This window comes from Amaranthus tricolor, chromosome 1, assembly GCF_026212465.1.
Source record: "Amaranthus tricolor cultivar Red isolate AtriRed21 chromosome 1, ASM2621246v1, whole genome shotgun sequence".
NCBI classification, from domain to species: Eukaryota; Viridiplantae; Streptophyta; class Magnoliopsida; order Caryophyllales; family Amaranthaceae; genus Amaranthus; species Amaranthus tricolor.
In genome coordinates this window covers 12,666,289-12,691,626 of record NC_080047.1, presented here as the reverse complement: position 1 = coordinate 12,691,626, position 25,338 = coordinate 12,666,289, and the positions used below count along the sequence as shown (strand labels likewise).

Sequence of the window (25,338 nt, the reverse complement as noted above, 5' to 3'; positions counted from 1 at the left end):
TTGAGTAAAGATCCTAATTTTTACAAGTTTTTATTGAAAATTATCTGGCAAGAAAAGCATGCAAGAAGAAAAAGTCAAGTATGAATTACATGACTCAGATACTTCTTCAAAGTCAGGCAAGTTTTTATTAATTCAGATACATTTCAAGATATTAAAGGTTAAATCTATCCAGAAAAGGTAAAAACATAAAGAAAGTAAAACTTTTCAATAAGAGTGGTAAATAATTACAAGATTCTGAAGAATTATAACTATACAAAATTTCTTGAGGTTTCCAGAGATAAAAGGAAAAAGTATATATAAAGAAAAATCATGATTTGCTGGCTGAAGGAATCTTTAAGCCAGAAGGAGTAGAATTACTAGTTCCCTGGCCAGATTTAGCAATGTACTGAGCCCTTAGGGTTGGAATGCAACTTGCTACTGGAGTTTGAAGAACAAGGAAAGGAGCTATCTTGGACCATTCCAGGTCTGGGTAGGCAATAAAAACTGCATTCATTGCGTGCCAAATAGAACCCTCCTTGATCCTCGCCCTATCAACAGCCAGTTGAGATTGAAATTGAGCCTGGACGAATTCAGTTGCTTTCTTTCTCTCCTGGGCCTTGATATGTTTTTTATCAGTTTCGAGCTTGGCCACACTTGCTTCCAATTCCGTGATCTACCTCCTCAGCCGGTTCTTATCGTCTTCAGTAACTTCCAGGCAGGTTCTTTGAGTTTTAACCAGCTGCCCGGAATCTGAAAGTTGAGACCTTAGATGCAATATTTCCCCATCCTTTTTAGCAGATACTTGTTCTATGGAGCTAAGGTATCTTGAACCTTCTTCAAATCTTTGTGAAGTTGGCCAGATTCCTCAATACCTTCAGCAATTGTAGATTGAAGCTCCAGGACATAGTTAGATTGGGAGATATGATCAGTCTGCAGGCTGTTATATTTGTCTTTGAGCTCCATAAATTTGACGTTAAAATCGCTCATTTTTACATTAGCCTGGGTTATCTTTAGACTCAGATCCAGGTTTCTGGCTTCCTTAACAGCAGTCAACTCAGCCTGGGATTTAAATTGTTCATCCAAAGTTTGGCATCTGTTCTTCCAGTTGCTGGCTTCATTTTGCTGAGAAGATAACTCAGACTCTAACTCCAAATTTCTGGCTCTAGTTCGCACCAACTCAGCTTGAAGAGTGTTGATCTCAGTTTTCTGAGATTAAGTCTTCTGGCGAAGGTTCTGGAGATCAAATTGATATGTTTTCTTCATCAGAGTCCCCAACTCAGAAGATCTGGAATCAATCAACTGTACATAGAAAACTGATGTTAATTGAATAAAGCCAGAAGAAAGAAAGATCAAGGTAGATGTTAATGGATGGATACCTCATAAAAATCATGATGAGGACCTTCCAGGAACCTATCAACACTGTTCATAAAGTCAAATGACCCAGATTGTTGAGAGGTGATCTTTTCATCTACTCTCTGCCTAATGGCAGGAGGCTCTTCTGGGTGAGGGACTTCACCAGCCCTCTTGCGAGGAATTAGGCGTCCTATGAAGAAAAAATAATGTTATAAGAAATGAAAAGAAAGATTAAAAGTAAATGAAAGGATGTTTACCTTCAGTAGGAACCATTCCAATAATGTTTTCAACCTCCCCTACCAGATTTAAGACTTGGGAGGTAAGGTTGATATCTTCAGTTCCAGATCCACTCTTCATGACTTATTGAAGATCATGGGAAGGATTTTCATCAACAGTCTCCTTCAGCCTGAATGACTGGGAGACTGGTTTGTACATCTGCCATCCCAGAATCAGTAACTGAAATATCCACAGTAATAACTTCTGCTTGGGGGGCAGGAGTAGGAATAGGATCCACAGAAACCTCTTCTGGGACTGGCATCATCTCAGTCACCGGAACAGAAGGTTCAGTAACTGCTTCAGTTACTTCATCACCCTCTGGGGAAGCTGGTTGTTTCATAATTGATTAGATAATGATACAAATGAGGAAATATTAAAAGTAACAATCAGAAATAAAAATTCAAAAAGAATAAAGCCAGATGATAATACCTGTACCAGCTCCCTGAAGGTACTTATACACAGCATCATCTGCTAGGGAAATGAAAAGATTCGATAAACTGGGAGAAGGAGGAGGAGATGTAGAGTTCACTTCCTCAACCTCAACCTGATTGTCTAATTGAGACTCAGGATTGGTCTCAGATTCCTCCACCACCTCCTCAGGGACAGGTTCGAGTGGAACCTTCCCAGAAGAAGCAACTTCAACTGTTGCAATATTGACAGAAGCTGTTGAAAATAAAGGGTTAGATATCGGTTTGAAATGTCACAACAAATGAAACACAAGTAAAAAGAAAATAACAACCTAGAGCAGAACCTGGGAGCAACACAACAACCTGTGAGCTCCAGGAGTTAGGTAAGCCATTGGAGAAACATCAAGGGGTATAACTTTACCTTCCCAGTTCCTGAAAGAAGAAACCTCAGTGTCTTTCTTCTTTTTCAGACTCCTCTTCCCTTTGACAGAAATCATAGAAGAGCTCGCTTGTTCAAGTCCAGCCACAGTTGAAGAGCCCTTAGATTTACCTTTCTTTGAACCCCCACCAATGAAGGGTTTTGGGGCAGTGAAGACACTCAAATGAGGGTCTTCAAACTTTAAAGGGTCCCCATATTCTTTCTTGGCAAGAGGAAAAGGACCTGCCCTGATATAATATAAAATGAAGTACCATCTGGGTAGATATCGTTCCTCCTCCATCTGGGGGCATCTTGTGGAGCCCTTGTCAAAATAATAGACAGCCATCCTTCGCTGCATATAATTGTGAATGGGGGCCGGAGGTGATTTGGTGCACAACCTGTAAAGGTGGTTGTTCACCGTATTATTGGCTCATGGAGACTTGGAAACAGGCCTCAAATATTTCCCTTGTGGAAATATTCCCAGGATCCTCCAAGGAACTAAATCTCCTGCAAGTTTTGGGAAGAAAATTGAAATATTAGTAAAAAAAAATTTTTAAAAAAAAAACCCAATAAACTTAGGGGGAAAGAATGAAATTTTACCAGGAGTGGTGCAGGCAGACATATTTACTAAGGACAAACACACAAGTCCTGTTGAATTACTGCCACATGGGGGATCCACCCAGTTGGCAGATTCTTATCTTTAGGTCTAACAAAGTAAAAGAAGGCATGCCTCTCCCTTCTGGAGAAGTGCAAAACCTCATCAAGGCTGTAGGTGTCCCTAGCATTATATTTGCTCCAAAAAACTGGAGGCATGAATCTAAAAGGATGGCCAGAGGAATTGGGTACCCTAACCCAAATAATTTTGCCCTTGTAATTTTAAAGGTCATTCAGTTCTGGGTAAACAACCATACACCCATTGATGGAAGAGAAGGTGATGAAAGGTTTATTTTTTGAGTCATCCAATTTGAATAGACTCTTGAATAATCTGAGAGTCATGGGCAACTTCAAGTACTCACAGATCCATATAAATGACAGAATCTTCCTCGTTGCCTGAGGAAGAAGTTGATTGAGAGAAAGTTGAAAATGGTAAAGAATTTGAGAAAAGAAGGGGTGTAGAGGAAAACGAAGCCCAAAGGAAAAATGGTAGATGCAAACTGAGATGAAGATGTCTTCTTCATTATCTTCAGACACAATATATTCATGGGCCATCATGCCCTCTTGACCAATCCTGCACCAATATCCCTTGTCCTTGATATGGCGGTAGTCTTCCAAGACAAATTGTGCCCTACCCTCTACTAGCAATTTAAAGGTATTAGAATCCAGAGAAGTAGTCATCAATCTTTTCATCATATCAGCTTGGGCATCAAAATCATATGGTGTAAAAGCAGTGCCTTTAAGACCCTCTACAGACGGGGAAATAATAGGATATGTCCAACGTAAATGTATCCAACCCTTGGGCTTCATGACCCAATCCTTGGGAGGTTGATAGGGTAAGGCCTCTGGATGTGCATATAATGGGAACTCAGCAACTGGTTCCTCGGTAAGTTCTTTTCCAAAATCATGTTTGATTTCGTTCAGGGTAGTTTTAGCAGCAACCATTGTGAAAATGAGAAGAAAGAAAGTTTAAAGAGAATTAGGGTTTGAGAGGAATTAATCGCAGAAGAAAAATATTCAAAGAATGTTTGAGAGTTAATGAAGATTCAGAAAACGTAAGGGATGTGAAAATGCATATCTTAGAATATATATAGCTAGATAATCATTGAAAAAAATTAAATGGTAAAAAAGATCAATAAATCAAGAGACGTTAAAATTGGAAGTGGAAAGATCAATCGTTGAGATAAAACCGCCAAATGTTGAAATTAGTAGGAGTAGGGAACAGTGATTGGATGGGCATTATGTTAGTACAGCCAAGTTGAGATGATGAAAGGGTACTGTGGCAAGTAAGGTGTGTTCAACAAGTTTCACCAAAAAGGAAATACCCAGAAAAACCGATAAAGAGAATTTTAAGCACTTTCCAGAAAAAGGGATATTACATATGTTCCCAAAAAGTATATGTAGCCAGAATTTTATGAGTTTTATCCAAATGTCCCAGAAGGTCAATTCCGGTAAATACCTATATATAATGTTGAAGGCGAAAGAATAATGAGGAAAAATTTGCTTGGAGATTATAAGAATTTTGAACAAGTAAAGTTATGTTGCTAAAAACCAATTTTGAAGACAGACCCACAAATTCTTGAGGAAGAATTTATAGGTCTGGGGGGCAAATTGTGTGTGTAAAATATTAATTTGAAGGTTATTATGATAAAAAGATAGTCAAAGGAAATCAAATCTGCCTGAATCTGGGAAGATTTCGTGTTAATAATTAGTTATCTGGGAATAATTATCTGGAAAGGTTATTAAAGGATTTTGTATACAGGCTTAAAAGGTTAGAGCATGAGAAGCTCACGTGCATGTAAGGACACATGTCCTTCATTAAACCATCACTTTTATGAAATGAGACACGTGTTAAAAGGAGAAATTAGAAACGCCATAAAGGACAAATAAAGTATTCGATTGTGATTAAGGGATTGACATGTCTAAAAAGGAAGAGTGGCGCATGCAGAGAATGCCTTTAGGGGTCGGAAAAGGAATGTTTGTTTCACAATCATCAGCTATAAATACTCACCAAAGTGCCATAAATGAAGTAACTAATTTCTTAGAGAGAAAGAAAAGAAAAAAAGAATCCAAAGTGATTAAATACAAACGATCTTAACTGAATATCAGAATTTCACATTGATTTTCAGAGCAACGGAACAAATATTTACAAAAGATTTAATCGACATTTGTCGTGATAATTTATTACAAAAAGACCTCACGTCTAAACAAGCCCTAAGCAGTTATCCACATGGTTGCCACTGTGCACCTCGAAGGACCTATTAGGCAATCCATATATTGATCTGTACTTACTTGGGCGTCGGAGTAGGCCCCGGAAAAGAATTCCAGGCCTTTCAAACCCCTTTGGTGTGTTTTGTAGGAATCATCAGCATCTCCATCCAAAGATCTTACTGCATAACTGGCAAGGAATTAAATTAAGACCTCCACTAGCAAAAATCATCTAATTAACAACTAATCAGGAGATTAAAATCTTAATTAATTGTTCTTTAAAATCAGACAGGAGCAGGTGGCAATCATGGTGTAGTCGTCAATCAAATTAAAGCTTCTTTGACGGTAATGACCAGCCATTTTGGAAGGAGGAACATCCAAGAGAAGAGTAATATGGTTAGACTAATGAAGAAAAAGAAGTTGGTTAAGAATATGAGAATGCATGATGGACAACAATCATTTTCAGAATCATTTAGTTTACTCACTTTTTAATTCGTAGTAATTTGGTAGGATTCATGTTCTCCTAGGAAAAGACTAGCTCAATCCTTTAAAATACTTGCTCCCTAAACAAAAGATACCTTTTTTTTCATTTTAATTCGTCCTAATGAATTTTCTCTATTTGTTTTTAAATATGATTCTAGCATTTTTACTCTATATATTTTATCTTTTATTTATATAAAACCCACAATTTTAACTCATTATACCTAATTTTTTTATCTCCATGCCAAAAAGAATGCAGCTAAATGACTGAGACTAGAGATGTTCAAAACAAATCCAACGACTAACATTTACTTCGCCTTGTAACAGAACTCAAACTTTTAGTCGACTTCAAAATTAATTTAAAACTACGTAAAAGCCAATATCGACACAAAAACCAATTTTAAGGTAACATGAAAACCCGAATAAACACTGAGTCTAATATGTGCTTGCAAGTTGCAAGCCTTTTATCTCCTCTCATCTTTTTATGCTTCTTGTGTTGTTTCTAGGGATGGCAATGGATCCTGAACTCGGCCCGAATCCGTAGATCCGGATTCATTTTTAAGAGTCTGGGTCTTAAAATTTTGGACCCGACGGATCTGAGTCGGATTGGATCCAATTTAAAATGACAGATCTGAATCCAGGTCTCAAAAAAATACCCGAATTCGGACACATGGATACTCAAAACCCATTTTTTAAAAAACCCTTTAGAATTACACAAAATCTTAGGTGAGACTGTATCACTTGTAAGACGTGTTTTATTAGGCCGACCCAATTTTATATATATATATATATATATATATATATATATATATATATATATATATATATATATATATATATATATATATATATATATATATAATCAAATAAGAAGGATTTTAAAATGAGAAGAAGGAGAAGGATTTTTGTTTGATTTTGTTTTGTTACTATATATACCAAAAATGATACTATGTTATAAATTAAGAATATTTTAAAAATTATTTCATAGTTACTTTTCTGTGTAACATAGTTACTTTTACAATTATGTGTTTTTGGCTTAAGCATGACCATAGATTTTTTTTATTTTTGTGAAATCAAGGGTGTAGAGTCCTTATTACCCTTCTCATTTTCAACCCCCTCTCATTGTATCCCTCCCCTATATATATATATATATATATATATATATATATATATATATATATATATATATATATATATATATATATATATATATATATATATATATATATATATATATATATATATATATATATATATATATATATATATATATATATACATATATATATATATATACATATATATATATATATATATACATATATATATATATATATATATATATATACATATATATATATATATACATATATATATATATATATACATATATATATATATATATACATATATATATATATATATACATATATATATATATATATATATATATATATATATATATATATATATACATATATATATATATATACATATATATACATATATATACATATATATACATATATATATATATATACATATATATATATATATATACATATATATATATATATACATATATATATATATATATATATATATATACATATATATATATATATATATATATATATATATATATATATATATACATATATATATATATATATACATATATATATATATATACATATATATATATATACATATATATATATATACATATATATATATATATATATATATATATATATATATATATATATATATACATATATATATATATATACATATATACATATATATATATATATATATACATATATATATACATATATATATATATATATATATATATATATATATATATATATATATATATATATATATATATATATATATATATATATACATTCCACAAATAAAAATGTCAATTTTCAGAGTTAAAACACCAATTTGAAGACTTAAGAGACCAATTTTTCTAGGATTTAAAATTGACATTTTAAGTTATTAAATTTGACAATTTCAAGACTTAAAAGGTTAATTCCAATACTTAAAAAACTAATTTAAAGATTTAAAAGACCAATTACAATTCTAAAAATTCTTATTTTAACTTTAAAGTAGATGACTCAAACATTAAAATTGATATTAAATACTTTAAAATTGACCGTTTAAGTATTGAAATTGGCTTTTTAAGTCTTGAAATAGTCCTTTTAAGTCTTGAAATTAGTATGTCAAAATTTTAAAAAAATTATTAGGCTTGGACCAGTTGCACGGCTTAGGCCGTCTCACAATAGAGTTTTTGGTATATATTTAGGCCTTAGATTAGACTAATAGAAATTTCATCTTATCTTGTATGAGACCGTCTCACCATAAAATGGATCCATATAATTAGCATATATTTGAGATTGATCACTTTAAAATTATAAGTGATCACTTTAATACAACAACTGGTCTTGGACGAGACGGCCTCATAATGATACTATCAATTTAGGCCGGCCCAATTCACGCGTGTAACAACCTGGGCATTTTTTTCATTTTATGGGCATTTTTCAATTTTGATCTTAAAGGTATTAATTTTCAGAATTGATACTTTTAAGGTCAAAATTGATAAATTCCCAGAAAATTGTTTACTATATAAAAACTGGTCAAACTATGAAAATTCTAAAACTATGTAGATTGAAATGAACTCAAATAATAGCAAAAATTATATTCAACAAATGGAGTTGAAGCTTCCATATAATTATTCCTTTTGAAAAAGAAACCAGATGATAATGATTCAATGTATTCGCTTAGTAAGTCTTTAAAAAAACACTATTAAAATTAAAATAGCAAAAATACAAATACGCATTAAAAAGAATAAATGTAAAATTTTAAAAGATAAAAATTAATGCATTATAATATTTATAAATTTATTAATTCATTAAAAAAGTAATAGTTTAAATTAGAATTTGATCCTTTAACCTTATGTTACAAATGTGTTACGCCAACCATTGAAATATAAGTAATTTGTATTATATTTTTACACTCTTTAAACTATACATTATATATATTAGTAAGGGTACCAAAGTAAAAAATACAAAGGATCGCGTTTTCGACAAGGGGTTGGGCCACCCCCGGCCCCAATGTAGCTTTGCCCTTGTTATACTAACTCGAAGGGAGGCAGTGACAGGAAGGGAATATCGTGGAGGCAAAGGCAGTGACAGGAAGGGAAGGAAATCCATTTCTTTTTCTCAATCTGTGACTACATCCCTTTTTTTCTTTCTATAATCCAAAAATGGTATGCCAGCTGAACTAAGCACATTGTTAGAAGCAAAGCACAATTTATATACTCATTTTTAATACAAAAAGAAACATAATTTAAATTAATTACTCTAAGCTTATTTCTCAAAATCATCTTTAATTAACTAATTAATTTCTACATAATGAGATATATTGGGATAGAATCTAAGTGAAGATAACTTGAGTTACATTCAAGAAATCATAAAGCAAAAGTTAAGAAAGCAAAAAGTGATACAAACATTACCCAATTTCATAAATTTATAGTAAACACCAAGTAAGAAGCAAGCTCTATGTATAAAAACACACCAAATATCATGCATTTTACCAATTGATTTCATTACATAATTTACATTCTATCCTAAATTCCTAATCCTCTGCGCATATACCAAATAAAATGGCTGGTCCTAGAAACCCTTCTACAACTCCTCAAAAAAATAATCCATGTAAACTAATTGCGATCATTTGTCTCGCATTGATTGTGATCGTTGGTCTAGCCATCCTCATAACATGGCTCGCGATCAAGCCTAAGAATCTTCAATACTCGATTGTTGAAGGGTACATACGTGACTACAATTTAACCAATGACGGGCAATTTAAATCAACATTTTATTTCGGTATATGGACTTTTAATCCTAACCATAAGGCCTCGATTTACTATGACAAAATGGATGTCATAGTAACTTATCGAGGCCAAGATGTTGCATCAGGGAGTATAGCCCCGTTTTTTCAGCCTAAGAGGAATGTCACAACACTCGAGTTTCAAAATTCTGCTAAGGATGTGACATTGTCAAGCGATCAAGTTAAGCATTTGAAGAACGAAAGAAATGGTGGACAGGTTGATTTGGATATCAAGATTAATGCTAGAATGAGAGTTAAGGTTGGGATTTGGAAATCAAGACATTATAAGGTTAAGATTTTGTGTTCTCCGGTTGTTATAAATTTCTCTAATGATAAGAGGTTTCAGAAGACAAATTGTGATGTGGATATCTAAGGGTCTTTGATCATTTTGTTTTTTGTTGTTTGTTGATCGATTAATATTCTTTGATTCTCCTATTGTTTAGTTTGTGTGTTTTGTTTGTTTTCATGTTTTTTTGTTTCTTTTTCTGAAAGAATTGAGTGGAGGTTTGTAAGATGAACATCTTTTTATGTCATGTGTAAAAACTTTTGTTTGATGTAAGGAAATGTAAGCACATTTGATGAATTTGTACTTTTGTGGTGATTTGTTCTTCAATACTTGTTTTAAGTTCATGTTTCTTTATATCTTTGAGTCGTGAGTGAGTTATAGCACAAGTAGGGATGGCAACGGGTCGGATCCGGGTCGGGTCCAGGTGGACCCGGATTCGGATCCGTTTTCAAGAGCAGGATCCAGATCCGGACCCGGATCCGCGGGTCCAATTTTACAAGACCCAGATCCGGATCCAGTACCGGATCCGGGTCCAAAACGGGTCCAGTTTTATTTTTTTTTTTTTAAATATGTTTAGATTGCAATTAAAGCGATATTTAATAGACTAATGTTAATAATATATATAATTTTACAATGAATCACCATAAAAAACATTATACAACTCAAATACATCAACATAAATCAAAATTTACCATTGAACTCCACATAAATCAACATAAATCAAGCACCAAACTTAAATAAATCAACCACTAAACTCAACATTAGACATATATCTACTACTCAACATAAATCAAAAGTAATGTAGAAAAAAAAAAACTAGGTTTGGAATTTCGAAACCTGCTGGGCGTAGAGCAGCAGGCTGCTGCTGCTGGGCCGCTGTCTGTATGGAGGCTGAGCTGAGTGTCTGGATTCGAGGGTCGATGCAGAGCAGAGGGAGCGAGGGAGACTTGGAGTCTGGAGAGGATGGCTGCTGCGGCACTGGAGAAGAAGAGAACGTAGGGTTCTTACTGCTGCGGTTCAAAAAAGTTGAAATTTTTGAAACTGAAATCAGAGATAGGGAGTAGGGTTAATGAGTATTGAATAATGATATTGATATAAAAAAAAAAAAAATTAAAAAAACGGGTCCTTTAGATCCGCGGGTCCGAATCTGGGTATTTTTCCCATACCCGGACCCGGACCCGTGAAATTAAACAGGATCCGTATCCGACCCGGATCCGACGGGTCTATATTTTTAGGACCCAGATCCGTGAAAACGGATACGGATCCACGGATCCGGGTCGGGTCTAGTACCCATTACCATCCCTAAGCACAAGTATAGTATGGGGGTCTAAAAATAAGAAAAAAGAATGGGTATTATGTAGTATTGTGTGTAGTACAACAAATAAAAGAAGTGCGTAAAATGACATAAGAGTTATTTTATTATATATTAAGGATCCCATTTTAATAATAGATAGTTCCACCAGCTAAATATCCTAACTAGTCAACACTAAAAACCAGATACACATAATTCTTCGTTACTTTGATTTTGTAATAAATGAAGAAAGATTGAATTTTATGAATGAAATTAAAAAAAGTGAATTCAATTTTAAAAATAAATAATGTAAAATAAAAGGGATAGCTTAAAATGAAGAATGATGTTGAGTCAGAGACAAAAGGGAATAATGAGAAGATGAAATTTATAAGCAACAAATTGTAGTACATGGATGGGTAAACTGTATACGACCCGTCTTGTATGAGACTGTCTCATGGTGAGACGGCCTCAAAACAAAAAGTCTATAAGCTAAAGGTTTCTATTATTGGGTTATTTAATCCAAGTATGAGGCATGTCTCACGGTGAGACTGTCTCATACAAGAATTTGTGAATATATACTCCTCCAATTCACATCAATTGTGGCATCTATTTTTTTGACACTATTCATCGACCACTCTTAATTTGTATTTTATTCTTAATTTAGACGTCAAAATATAGTCAAGTGGAATCTTGTTTGATTCGTCTCAATGTGAATTTTTGTAACATCCCGGTCCAACGGACGGCTGGTAACTACATATGGAGACTGTAGACCGGCCCCACAGACCGACACAAGTCTTTCCAGCACACTTTGGCCTCACTCATGCGCACCTAGGAAAACTTCGCAGGAGGTCACCCATCCTAAGATTGCTCCCCAGCAAGCACCCTTAACTAGGGATGGACATGGGTCCAGGACCCTGTTGGACCCGCTCCGGACCCGCCCCTTTTTTAAGGGTCTGGGTCTAAATTTTTTAGACCGGATCCGGGTCGGATCTGGATCCAAAAAATATTTGACGGGTCTGGGTCCGGGTCCTAAGGTGAAGACCCGGACCCAAAACTTTTAAATTTTATATTATGAATTTCTGATTTTAAATTCTAATATTAATTTTTTTATTATTAATATATAATAATATAATGTCATGGGCCCTTGATCAGTTGATTACTTAATTCACTTGATTGCCTTCTCAAGTTCTCATTCTCAATCCAGTAACCCTAAGTCCCTAATTTTTTTCTCATTCACTTGATTCATTATGTTTCTCATTTAGTCTTTAATATTTGATTTTTAATTATGTATTTAGACAAGTGTTTTTACGTTTTAGTAATTATTTTGTATTTGAATTTTATGGACTCGAACAAGTGTTTGTAATACGATAATAAATTGCTTACAAAAATACAAAAAGACTCGCAAAAGGTACAATTTTGACAAATTAAAGAGGCTTTGTATAAGACCCATTAAGGACTCTAGACCCGTCAGATCCGTAGGGTCTAAGTCTGGGTCTGGAAATTTTGGACCCTAAGGGTCCGGATCCGGGTCTGGATCCATAAAAAATAAAACGGTTCAGGTCCGGGTCTGGCCAGACCCGCTGCAGACCCGCCCATGACCATCCCTACGCTTAATTGTGGAATTCATAGCAAATGAGCTCCCATGAAAAGAAGATGCATATGAGTAGTCTATCAATCTTTTTTAAAGCCAAATCTGGGGAATCACACTCACCCCCATTTAAGAATGCAACGTCCTCGTTGGATCGTAGTTTCAAGATCTTTTGTCCCCGCTAGGTGCACCGAACACACAATCAGCCATGGTCGTAGGGTCGCTCTGATACCATTTGTAACACTCTGGCCCAACGGACGGTTGGTGATTGCTCATGGAGACTGTAGACTGGCCCCACAAACCAACACAAGTTTTTTCAGAACACTTTGGCCTCACTCGTGCGCACCTAGGAAAAAACTTCCCAATAGGTCATCCATCCTAAGATTGCTCCCCACCAAGCACGCTTAACTATGGAGTTCTTAGCAAATGAACTCCCATAAAAAGAAGATACACTTTGTTGATATGAGTAGTCTATCAATCTTTTTTAAAGCCAAATTTGGGGTATCACACTTTTTTAATATTAAATTTTTATAATTTTTAATTATGCACAATTAGAGATATTTAAAATTGTTTATTTGTTTCAATACTAAATGGAACAATTAATGTAAATTGGAGAGAGTATTATATTAATACAATGAGAAGAACTTACAACGCCATTGTATGTATTATTTGTTGGGGCGGCCTACTAAACTTGACCCAAACATCGCTATAGGCTCTAGCGACGGTTGCATGGGTGCTACCACTTATATATTGGCCAAATGGTCTGCGGCTCAATTGTTTTCAAATTTTTTAAATACTTTAACAGCTGGTCTTGGACAAGACGATTTCATAATGAGACCGTCAATTTGGGTCGGCCTAATTCACGCATGTAACAACCTAGGTATTTTTTTTATTTTCTGGGCATTTTTCAATTTTGATATTGAAGGTATCAATTTTGACCTTAAAAGTATCAATTTTCAAAATTAATAAATGTCCAGAAAATTAAAATGTTGTTACACGTGCGAATTGGGCCGGACTCGTCCAAGTTTTTGTGGTACTTTTATACTAAATTGAAGACTTAAAACATTAAATTCAAGACTTACATGACCAAATCTTAGACTTAAAAGATCAATTTAAAAACGTAAGTCGATTTGGTTTTAATTCTAAAATGTGGTATTATATTTTTTTAAAAATAATTTCCAACATCAAGAGTTAAAAAAAACAAATTAAAGGCTTAAAAGACTAATTTCGACGTTATCTTGAATTTAACCATTTAAATCTTAAATTTTGATTGAAAAAAATTATACTGCTATATAAAAAAAAAATTTAAAATTATTGGTTGACCTTTATTAAGGTTAATGCTTAGAAATTAGAATTGACAATTTAAATATTAAAATTGATATTTTAAGTATTAAAATGGATATTTAAGAATTCGCTTAAAACATATATTTAAATTTTTAAATAAGTAGATTGGATCTTTTTTTTTTGGTCGCATAGAAATTACAGTCTCACAACAAATTTTCTGAAGAGGAGTAGGACAACATTTCTCTTGGGCACACTTTAGGCTGAGAGGAAGGCCCCAAAAATCGAACCGAAGTACCTCCTAAAAAAGTGGTACTTGATGTATGCATTTATTTTACACTTTTCATGTCGTAATTGATGTGTTTATGGATCTTTGGAATAATAAGAATGTTTCAATTATTTTCTAGGTTTAGTGTTACTCTAATAAAAATGAGTTAATCCGAGCTCAAACAATAAACAAACAAGCTTAAATGGGCTAAGTCTGTATAATAATCTGGTTAAATTTAGCGAAATATCTAATAATTTCATTACTTATTTTTGTCAACTATAATCATATTAATGACTTTTATAAATCTATAGTATGTGTCATAGTTGAAGGAAAAAAATAAAAATAAAGACTCATTTAAGGTCTGTATAGAACCTATTTTAAGTATGTTTCACTTACGTAAATAAAGGTACTTTTAGGGCCCGATTGTTTAAAGTATGCATATTTAAGAGTCAGAATAAGGCATTTTAATTAAAAAAATTTAAATAATTAAAGAATAGTATACATGGGACTATGTGAGTTTAATTGTTAATTTTTTTTAATGTTTATTAATATCAAGCCGTTTATAAGAACCCATCTTACGGTGAAACGGTCACATAGAAGACGGGGTTCAAGTGAGAATAAGCGGGTGTGTATCGTATTCAAATTTCAAATCCTGAAACAAAAACACAAAACCGCCCTCAAGTTCTAGAAAAATCATCCCATTTATTCCTTTCCATTTCCTCCTTTCTCTGTTTCCCATCCGATCCACTCCACTCCCTCATTCATTTTCTCTCTCTACATTTCTCTTGGTATTGCTTCCTTCTCCCTATTCAAACGTTTCTCTAATTTTGATATTTGATTTGAATCGGATTTCTGCTTTACTTACTTCATGATTGATTTTACGTTTTCTTGATTATCGATATCTGATTTGGTTTATGTCTGTTGTTTGATCGTACAAAAACAGTTTGATTTTAGAACAAAATGGGTCAGATTCAGTACTCTGAAAAGTATTTCGACGATATCTACGAGTACAGGTTTGTTCTTTTTTATCTTTTGAGGGTTCGGATTAGGGTTTCTGAAATTGTGAATCAATTTATTTGTTATGTTTTGTATTATCAGGCATGTCGTTCTTCCAGCTGAAGTTGCTAAACTTCTTCCCAAAAATCGCCTTCTTTCTGAGGTTTGTGGATTTCAATTTTTATTTTGAGTTATTTTCTTTAAATTTTTTCGATTATTTTTTGTCCTGTTCTTTCATCGCAAGTTTGATTAACTGATCGACATGTATTTTTTGATTCGAATTTTGGATTTGAAATTATTAGTGGCACTTTCAAACCCGGATGATTATTCATGTAATTTTTTTCGAATTATTGACGATGTTTGGCATATAGTTTTAGTATTTTTGTATTCAAGTCTCTTATCTAATTGCAAACAATCAGTTATTTAACATTGATTTTTACTGGTTCAAATGTTAGGAAGTCCATTACTGTTGAACTATTGGATTATTAAAACTGCCAATTACTAGATGCAATGATGTACATTTTCTGATAAATTTGATAGGTTTAAATGATTCTGAATTGTTACCATGTTGCTGTTTTGTTCGTTCCTTGTTGGATAGGTTAACGTACTAAGGCCATGCTTGATAAAATGAAATTAATATCCACTACAGTTAATTAGAGAAAGAATGGAATGAAATTGATACCATATTCACATTTGTTCAATTAGGTGAACGGTTAGAGTAATGACATATTTTGAAAGCCTCAATAAGCTTTTCAAGTGGAATATTTAGCATTATATATGAGGACGGCATGTGTTGCATCTACATTTTTAGTGCAAATGACTCTTGGTGAGGGAGCGAGTATAAAACATGTCATGAGTTTTTAACCATTAGATTAAGCTTTTGGTTGAATTGGTTCTTAATCAAAACCCTTCATTAGGAAAAGGATGGCATTTGAATGAATCGGTGCTATGTGAATGGTAATAGGAATGTGTTCAATCTTAATTATTTTCCTATTAAATGGATTGAAAAATGTGTTCTTTTAAGTTGCTTGTGTTTTTCTACGTTGTTTCAAATGGATGTATAATTGTGAATGAAATGGGTGTCTTCCAGAATGAATGGCGGGCAATTGGAGTTCAACAGAGCCGTGGTTGGGTGCATTACGCCATCCACCGCCCAGAGCCACACATTATGCTGTTCAGGAGGCCACTTAACTTCCAGCAGCAACAGCAAGAGAATCAAGCTCAAGGCATCATGGCCAAGTGAAAAGAAGTTTCTACTAGTGCTACAGGTCGTTTCTAAAACTCTAGAAATGAAGCCTAGTGCACTTCTGTTGGTATAACATCTCCTAATTTTAAGTAATTTAGGTATTGTGACTTGTGAGATTATTGGTAGCATCTGGTATTTTGTACTATGGACTATGTTCTATGAAATTGGTAGTAAACTGATGATATGTATGTTTTTCTACTTGTAGTTCTCGTTTGTGAATGATGTGTTACTAGTTGGTGTTTACCTCTTTTGATGGCTTTTGTTGTTGCCCCTCATGTTGGAAGTAGTTCCAAAAAATAATTGTACTTGGTTTTTGGGCATTATTGTATGGGAGTCAAATTTTTTTAGAGAAAATATAAGTTGAGTTGATTAAAATAGGTAAATAGAAATATACATGGACATTATATTAATTTCGTAAAAAGAAAATTAAGATTTTTATATTAAAGATAATAATTTACATTATAATATCATTAACATAATAATTACATTGCTCGAAGAGAAAAATGTTTGGTTGGTTGTTTATCTATCAAACTACAAATGCGATAAGAAATGTGGATTAAAGTTACATGACGAAGAGATCTAGGGTGTCAGGAATCTCCTAAAGTCTTGTATGATCAAATTCTCATTAGCTTCTATGAAATGTCGGATTAATCACGTGGTTAAACACGATTTTGTTAATCTGAAACTCTTGCTCTGTCGATTAACTATTAGATTTAGACCCTATTAATTTAATTCTCACATGTTAGTTTTGTTGAACGAATTAATAAGAATTTAACTAAAAAATTTACCTTAAAGCAAAGTCGATCCTAATCTCACAAGTTAGTTCTATTAACTAGTCTGACAAAGCATGTTTAATTTAGGGTTATTAGCACAATTTAATCACTTAAATCCTAATTTCATAGACACTTTCAATAATCAAATCATACTTGACTTGTAGGTTCAAACCCTAACCCTAAAAAATGGATCTACAAGCTAATCATGGTAAAAGCAATAAACACAAACCCTAGGATGATACTAGACATGGATGAATATGTTAATAATCACAAATTCAAAAGAAGCAATAAATAAATACCAAAGAATACAACAATTAATTCAAAGAACAATAAATGAAGAACAAAACTAGTTTTTATTAAAGGAAGATTGATGATAATAATTAAGGGTCACTAATAAAGGATTAAAACTAATAGAAGGAATTAAAATGCAAAGGAAATTAAAAGACTAAAAAAAACTTATAATCCTTCAAGGAAGATTAATGGCAAACTTCATGAAAAAGCTAAAACTAAAGAAAGAATTAAAGAGCAAAACTAATAAAATAGAGTAAAAGCAAGATGGAAGAGGAGGAAAACCCTAATCAGCAATTAAGGGACTATTTATGCTAATTAAGAAGTTTAACCTAAATCCTTATGAGAAAACCGGAGGAAAAACACGCTGCAAATGAACCGGGATGGAAAGGACTTGCCGTCGAGTCGGCTGTCCCAAAAAGGCACCAGACGCCGACTCGGCTTTTGCTTATGGAAAAATTGATTGGCGGTCCACTTCTGTACCCATATGCCAAGTCGGCTTTAGCTTCTGGAAAATCAGCTCTTTTGCTTTACTCACTGTCGAGTCGGCGGTTCTCTTATCTTCCCCAAAGCCGAGTCGACTTTTATCACTGGAAAGTTTAATCCCCCTTTTTTTTTCATTGCCGCCGAGTCGTTGAGGCTTAGAGGCACTCCTCAGACGACTCGGTTTTGTGTTCTGGAGGGGAATCAGTTGCAAAACTTAACTATTTGATCTTTGCTTCGCGAAGTTCGATAAATTCAAAGGCTCGATTCTTTCTTTGAGTCCTGTACACATAATTAGCCACAAAAACCACAAAACGACTCGAATTTGTCATGATTAACTCATCTTCCCACAAATCATGGACCACCAATTTGGGACGAATAAGCTAAAAACGACCCTAAAACATCACTAAACACCTAAAAAAGGAGCATAAAAATAATAATAATAATAAATAATTGCACTTATCATAAACAGATATCGTAAATACTATAAAAATATATTCTTAATCAAATTGCAAAGATTGTTATTATGTTTTATTAAAAAAATCTCAACCCACACTCCTCTTTCTTTTCATACAATATAAGAAAAACAAACAAAAAAATTTTCATCCATTTATACTCATTGTTTATTGAAAATAGTATTCAAGTCTTTATTCACCTTATGAACGTCCGACTTGCGGGACATATTAGAGATTATAATTTCTATTAAAATATCATTAAAGATAATTTTCTACTATTAACATTGATATTTTCCTAATCGTTGATAATCTAAATATTTAGTACATCTTATTATTAGTAGGGAGGATGATATTAATTCTATTATTATTTTGATGTATTTTTTATATTTAAACTTATATAGGAGTACTACAAATAAAATATAATGTATCCAATTAATACAATTAAGTTTTCCGACATTCTAGTATTATTTTAACTTTAATATGTAAAAGAGAAATGGAGTATACGTAAGAGTATTAAATTTATCAAGATATATTCTAACTAAAATTATACTAATTTTTTTATTATAATTTTCGACCACTGTTTAACACCGATCACCAAACATATCGTAAATTTTTAAGCAGTTTTTCGACAACAATGTGTCTACAAGTGTGACCCTTTGTACCCCTCCATAGGTTCACCCTTAGTAGTAACATGTCCAGGATCCTCCTTAAACCCTCCAATATTATTCAACTTCTCTTATGGCACCACCATCAGTCCATTACCTGCCGTACCATATAAAATAGTTTAGAAGAGAAAATGAAAAGTAATAATAAATAATATAGTAATACAATATTTTTACTTGAGACGTATAATTATTAAAATAATTAATATTTTTAGAAAAATGCATATTAAAATACTATAAATCAAGTCTATATATAAATAAATATATAAAAATAGTATAGCTGATAGATCACATTGTAAAAGGAGATAATTGTACTCCACCTTAACACGTGTGTTTTGTTAAAATGCGTGGCATTTTGTTTCACTTACATGCGGCTAGAATTGCCACTCATATGATTACAAATTAAATTAAAATTTTGATATTATTGTTTTTTTGATGAAGATATCAATTAAAATAAACTATTAATGATGATTCAATTACTCCATATAATTTTTTTTGTTTTGAATGAAACTTAATTAGACTTTATAATAAAGGAACTGTTAGAAATATTTATTAGAAGGATTATAAAGCCTCTGTTTGTTTTTTTCTTTTCATTTACTTTTTACACAGTTTTTAATACAAATTTTAAACCTTAATATCTCTAAATACATATAATAAAAAAATTATAAAACATAATAATAAAAAATATATTAAAACGAATCTAACGAGATCTCAAATAAATATATTTTTATTTTTTAAATATGTTTCAAAAATATTAATTAAAATTTTCTCTCTTTACAGTAAAATATTTTAAATGAAAAAAACATTAAAGAACGAAAGAAATATATATTAAAAAATTATAAATAATTAGACTAATGTCCTAAGCCAGAGAGATAGTTTGAATGGTGGATGTCTACATGTGTACTAGAGTTGTAACACACAAGATAGTGAAATACTTTCTAAAGGGAGATGTAAATGAACGCACTTTGGACGCTTAAGTTAGATATAGGAATTTTTAAATTAGACGAAAATAAAAAGAGTGAGAAATTAAAAATATCAAAAAATGACCGACTAGCGAGACAAGTGATTAATGTAATGATGATTAATTCATTAATGAGATGAGCTCATATCTTTATAATATGTTAAATGATATATTTAATTAATTAATAAAGAGCGTATTTTATAGGGAAATCATGATGATAATTTGTGCTTATTTATAATTGCGTAAGAAAAGTAATTTTTATACCAAATACTATTTTGTACCTTATGGTTTGCACAATTTTTCTACATTAAGTTTGTCGCATGAATTTTGCTTTATTTTCTTTTTTGGGCCATAATTTATTATTTTTCTTTAATTACATCTACACATTTAACTTAATTTTTGATCTTATATATTCACATATTTCCCCGCTTTTCCATAAATATACTTTTTAATTTATTTTCTCTATTTTCTTGATTTGCATAAAAATTATATTTGTGGCAAATGGTCTATTCCAATAATAATAATAAATTATGTAGGATTTAAGGAGTAAGTTAACTATATTACATGGTTTTTTTTTTATTAAGCTAATAAGCAAATAATTTAATTTCATCCTAAATCTGAATGATTTGCTTAAGGAGTGTTGGAAAATAAAAAAATTTTCAACTTTGGTGTTCTCTAAAATTTAAGTTCCAAAATAGTGTGTTTTTAGGTAAGGAGTTTTACTAAGTTAAAATATTTGGTTTGGAAATCCTATCCTAACAATTAACTTAATAAATTGTAGTCATATTGTTATTTATCTTGTATTTATTATCTTATATTGTTGATCTCTATGAATAAGAATGTTATTGAGTGACTTGTATAATCACAAATTTGTCTTTCGGCTCTACAATAAACAGTTGATGTTACTATGTTATTTCAATAAGAAGATTAAAATATGTTATGTTGATGTTTAATTTGTTAGTCAATTTGGCAACAAGAATATTATTGTTCTATGTTGATATTTACTTTGTTAGTCAATTTATCAATTGACTTTGTTAAGCAATTCATCAATATATAGTTACTAAACGGACTACAGTTTATTATCCATTTTTGATGCACTCATAGTTTATTGTGATTGATAGTAAACGAAAAAATGGTAGCAATCACATCAATTTGTTACTGCACTTCATCAAAGCTTATTATTCACATCAAATTGCTACTTTTTATTTAAAATTTTTTTTTTACCAAAGTTAACATTTTTTTAACAAAAGATCACAAGGATAATGCTATCTTCATTTAGAGATAGTTTTGCACATTCCATAGTTGTTAAATTGTTATATTTTTCTTTAGAGAATATCCGTTGAATTTGGTAATGGTAAATGTGAGTTTTTGCTTGGTTTGATATGTCTTTTTGGCTTTAGTCATGATAAAGTCACACAAGTTCTATGACAACCTCAACCAATTTGCAAGCCAAGGATAGTAGTTTCTACAAATATCTTTATTGATTTTGAATTTTCGACTTGATTGAGATTTTTGGTTGTATGTAGAGTATCTTTTGGACATTTGGCTCTTTTGTAAGACTTGTGGGATTTTTTTGAATTTATTTAACGCATATATTTGCTTGACAAAACAATATTATCTTCTTGTAGGTTTGGAATAAAAATATAGCTTAGTAAAACTATTTAACTATATAAACACCATTTTGAAAATTAAGTTTTAAGGAATACCAAAGTTGAAATTTTTTTATTTTTCAACCCCAATTAAGCAAATCACTCCCTAAATCTAAATTACTCCTCATCTTACACTCCATTTTTGTTGATTAGGAGAACTTTAATTGCAAAATTGATTTGTACTAATTTAATCATAGATCCATAATTATACCTCATTATTTTTAGTCCACAATTAAATTGATATCACTCCATCTACACAGATATGAAATATACTCATTAGACATATTAATAAACCCTAAACATGCAATTATAAATCGAAACATGTTTGAAACATAAATTTAAATTTAAGAACTTTCAATTTAAGAACTTAAGTTAGGGATCTTAAGCTCTTTTTTCTATCTTTCACCCTCTTATCACTCAATTTTTCTAATAATTAGCATAAAAATTCCTATTTTTCACCTCATAACACAAGAAAATGATCAACAAGGATGAAATTAATCAAACATAACTTAAAAATATATAAGAAAGTCCATATATAATACCAAAAAGGAGTAAATGTCAAGTTCAAATAATTGCACTTATTAATGTCATTAATCAACGAAAAAAAAAATAAAGGTTGTACATTTGATGTATTTGCAAAATATTGAGAAGTTGCTAAATCAGCCAAGTCAATATAGAGTTGCCACTTATCCCGAAAATTGCATTCGTTAATAACGCTGAAATAAATATTACACTTCATAAAATGAATAAGATATTGACGGTAGCTAAATAGTGGTAGAATTGTACTAGTATCTTATTATTCGTATTAGTATATTATTAATCGAATTATATTAAATTGTTGGAGGAAAAAAGTCCTTTATTTTGAATTTTAGTTAACAACTAATATTAAAAGTCAAAACTTAATTCAATAAAAATAATAATAAGTAAAGGGTGGTCGTCATCTGGCCAAAAGTCATCTAACCAAAAATAGTTGCCATTTGCAACTAATTGACTATCAGTCAACAACTAACACTAAAAGAAAAAACTTTATTTGATCAAAAAATCAAAAATAAAGGGTAGTCGCAGGTCAGAAACTTGTTGCCACTTGCAACCACCTAATGTCTGGTCACCCAACTAATCACACATGACGACCAAGTCTAGGTGGTTGGAGTTTTCTGGTTACAGTTTCAACATTTTTTATAGTGTAAATAAAAAACTCAAAATATCAAAATTTCGTGAGGAGTTGTATTTTGTCTCGTTAAGTGACTTACTCTTTATAGTCCTATTTTCCTTTTTAGTCCCACGTAATGGATCGCTTGGATTGAGCGTAAATATTTAAGGAGATAAAAAAGTCAAACTAATGGAAAATAATTGGAAAAGAGGTATAATGAGATAAACTAAAAGAGATGAACAAAAAGAAGGATATTTGGAGGAAAAGAATACCCTTACCCTTCCCTTGGCTAAATTTATACTCAAAATGAAAGAACTAAGGGCGTGTTTGGTTCTCAGGAATTAACAAAGGGAAAGGTAATAATACCCATGTTTCCCTTAGTTGTCATTTGTTTTTTCATTTTGACATTTTCCTTTCCCTATTTTTCTTTTTTCAGTTCCCCAAAACAGCTGTTTTACAATTCCCCCCCACCCCCCTTGGGATTACAATTCTTCTATTTCCCTCTTTACCACATATTCACTCAGCTACCCACTTCTCTCTCTTCATTTTCAGTTGTACTCTGAAACCTAGCCTTAGGTTCATAGGGATGCAGGCGGGGCGGGGATGGGTCCCGGTTTGATGGGTCATGGGGCGGGTACGGGTATAAAATTCATACCCACCGCGGGGATGGGGATGGGGATGGGTTTTAGGTGATACCCGCCCCATCCCCGCCCCACCCCGCCTAACGAAATGTACAAATTTTGAGAATTGGAATACCCTAAATTATTTTTCAAATTTCTGAAAACCTTGAATTATTTTCAAATTTTTTTAAAAACTTTAAAAACCCCGTTTTTATATTTCTTTTAAGGTCTAAGATCATGTTTTTTAGAGTAAGGTTTATAATCATGTTTTGTCTATTTTTTATCCTTTTTTCTCAATAAAATTTGTTTATATTCATTACGAGTTGTGTAGAGTTAGGCGATATTAAGTGATGATTAGATGGGGATTTGAAAATAAATATGTGACACAGATGAGTATTAAGCGGGGATGGGGATGGTATTAGGTACAAACCCATCGGGGCGGGGACGGGGAAAAAAATTATACCCGCCGCGGGGATGGGGATGGGGATGGGGATTGATTTACCAGATGGGGATGGGGATGGTAACGCCAATACCCGCCCCGCCCCGCCCCGTTTGCATCCCTATAGGTTCATCTCTTTCATCAGATCTCCAGCGATTTTCCGGTAAGATCTTCTGGAATTTCTCCCTTTCATCATCTTCTGTGCTTATTTTTCTCCATTTTCATGTGGTTCTTTTATGTAATGGCCTTTTTTTGACATACTTGTTGTCTTTTTAATGGTCGAATATCATATTCTCGGACGACATTTTCTAGTTTGATTTGCAACTCTCTAGGTATATCTACTTTTTCTTTATAGTTCATAATTTCGATTTTAATTTCTAGATTTTGTGGGCATTTATATATTTTGTTTGTATCTTCTTCTTTTTTCCCAATTTCCTCTTATTTTTTGAGTGTGTTTGTGTCACTGTTTGAAATTGATTTTCATTTAAAAATTTCAATTTTTTTAAAAAAATCCTCTAATTTGCCAATTATTTTTTGTACTCCGTATTATGTTGTGGGAATTTTATAGTATACGTGGTTTTTGATTCTTTTTTGTTAAAAAAATTCAAATGTATGTTTTCTCAATTTGTTACTACTGCTTGTATTTGGTGTTTATCAACAACTTTGTTTGTAGCTTCTTTCTACTGCTTCTTTGTTAATTTCATTTTATTGGTTTGGCCATGTTTAGTGCTATTTTAATTTACTTCTAATATGTTGTTATTCATTCCAAGTGCTATTGATTGACAGGTTGTTATGACTATGTCTAATATGTGCTATAAATATGTACAGAAATGGCTCGTATTGGTTGTACTTTGAGGAGAAGAGATTTGAAGTTATTTCAATTTTTAATAGACATGATTATTGTGGTTAATTTGGTCTATTTGATGTGGTATTCCATGAGTAATACATTGAACAACTCGAGTCTTTTGGAAAGAAACAAAAGGAGTCGAAGAAAACTGAGAATGATTAATTTAAATCGAATAATAAGTTATAGTGATGTTTTGTGTAGAAGCCATCTTCGTATGAATCGATTTGCTTTTAGTAAATTTGTGAGTTGGTTAGAGATATTGGAGGCTTGAGTGACTCTAGAAATATGACTGTGGAGGAGATTGTTGCAATATTCTTATACACAATATCTCACCATAAGAAAAATAGAGGCGTTAGTTCTTACTTTTACAGAAGTGG

General features: G+C 32.0%; 2 protein-coding genes across 2 annotated transcripts; both read left to right on the top strand.

Annotated features, from left to right (window-relative positions):
* Positions 1-9,372: 9,372 nt before the first annotated feature.
* Positions 9,373-10,290, top strand: LOC130820839 (uncharacterized protein At1g08160-like). The gene has a single exon (XM_057686381.1). It carries the CDS (start codon positions 9,455-9,457, stop codon positions 10,049-10,051), a length of 597 nt encoding a protein of 198 aa, XP_057542364.1. The 5' UTR covers positions 9,373-9,454; the 3' UTR covers positions 10,052-10,290.
* Positions 10,291-15,002: 4,712 nt separating this feature from the next.
* Positions 15,003-16,887, top strand: LOC130820662 (cyclin-dependent kinases regulatory subunit 1-like). The gene is made up of 4 exons (XM_057686121.1): positions 15,003-15,180; positions 15,336-15,405; positions 15,491-15,551; positions 16,479-16,887. The coding sequence occupies exons 2-4, from the start codon at positions 15,353-15,355 to the stop codon at positions 16,629-16,631; spliced, it is 267 nt and encodes an 88-aa protein (XP_057542104.1). The 5' UTR covers positions 15,003-15,180; positions 15,336-15,352; the 3' UTR covers positions 16,632-16,887.
* The last annotated feature ends 8,451 nt before the right edge of the window (positions 16,888-25,338 follow it).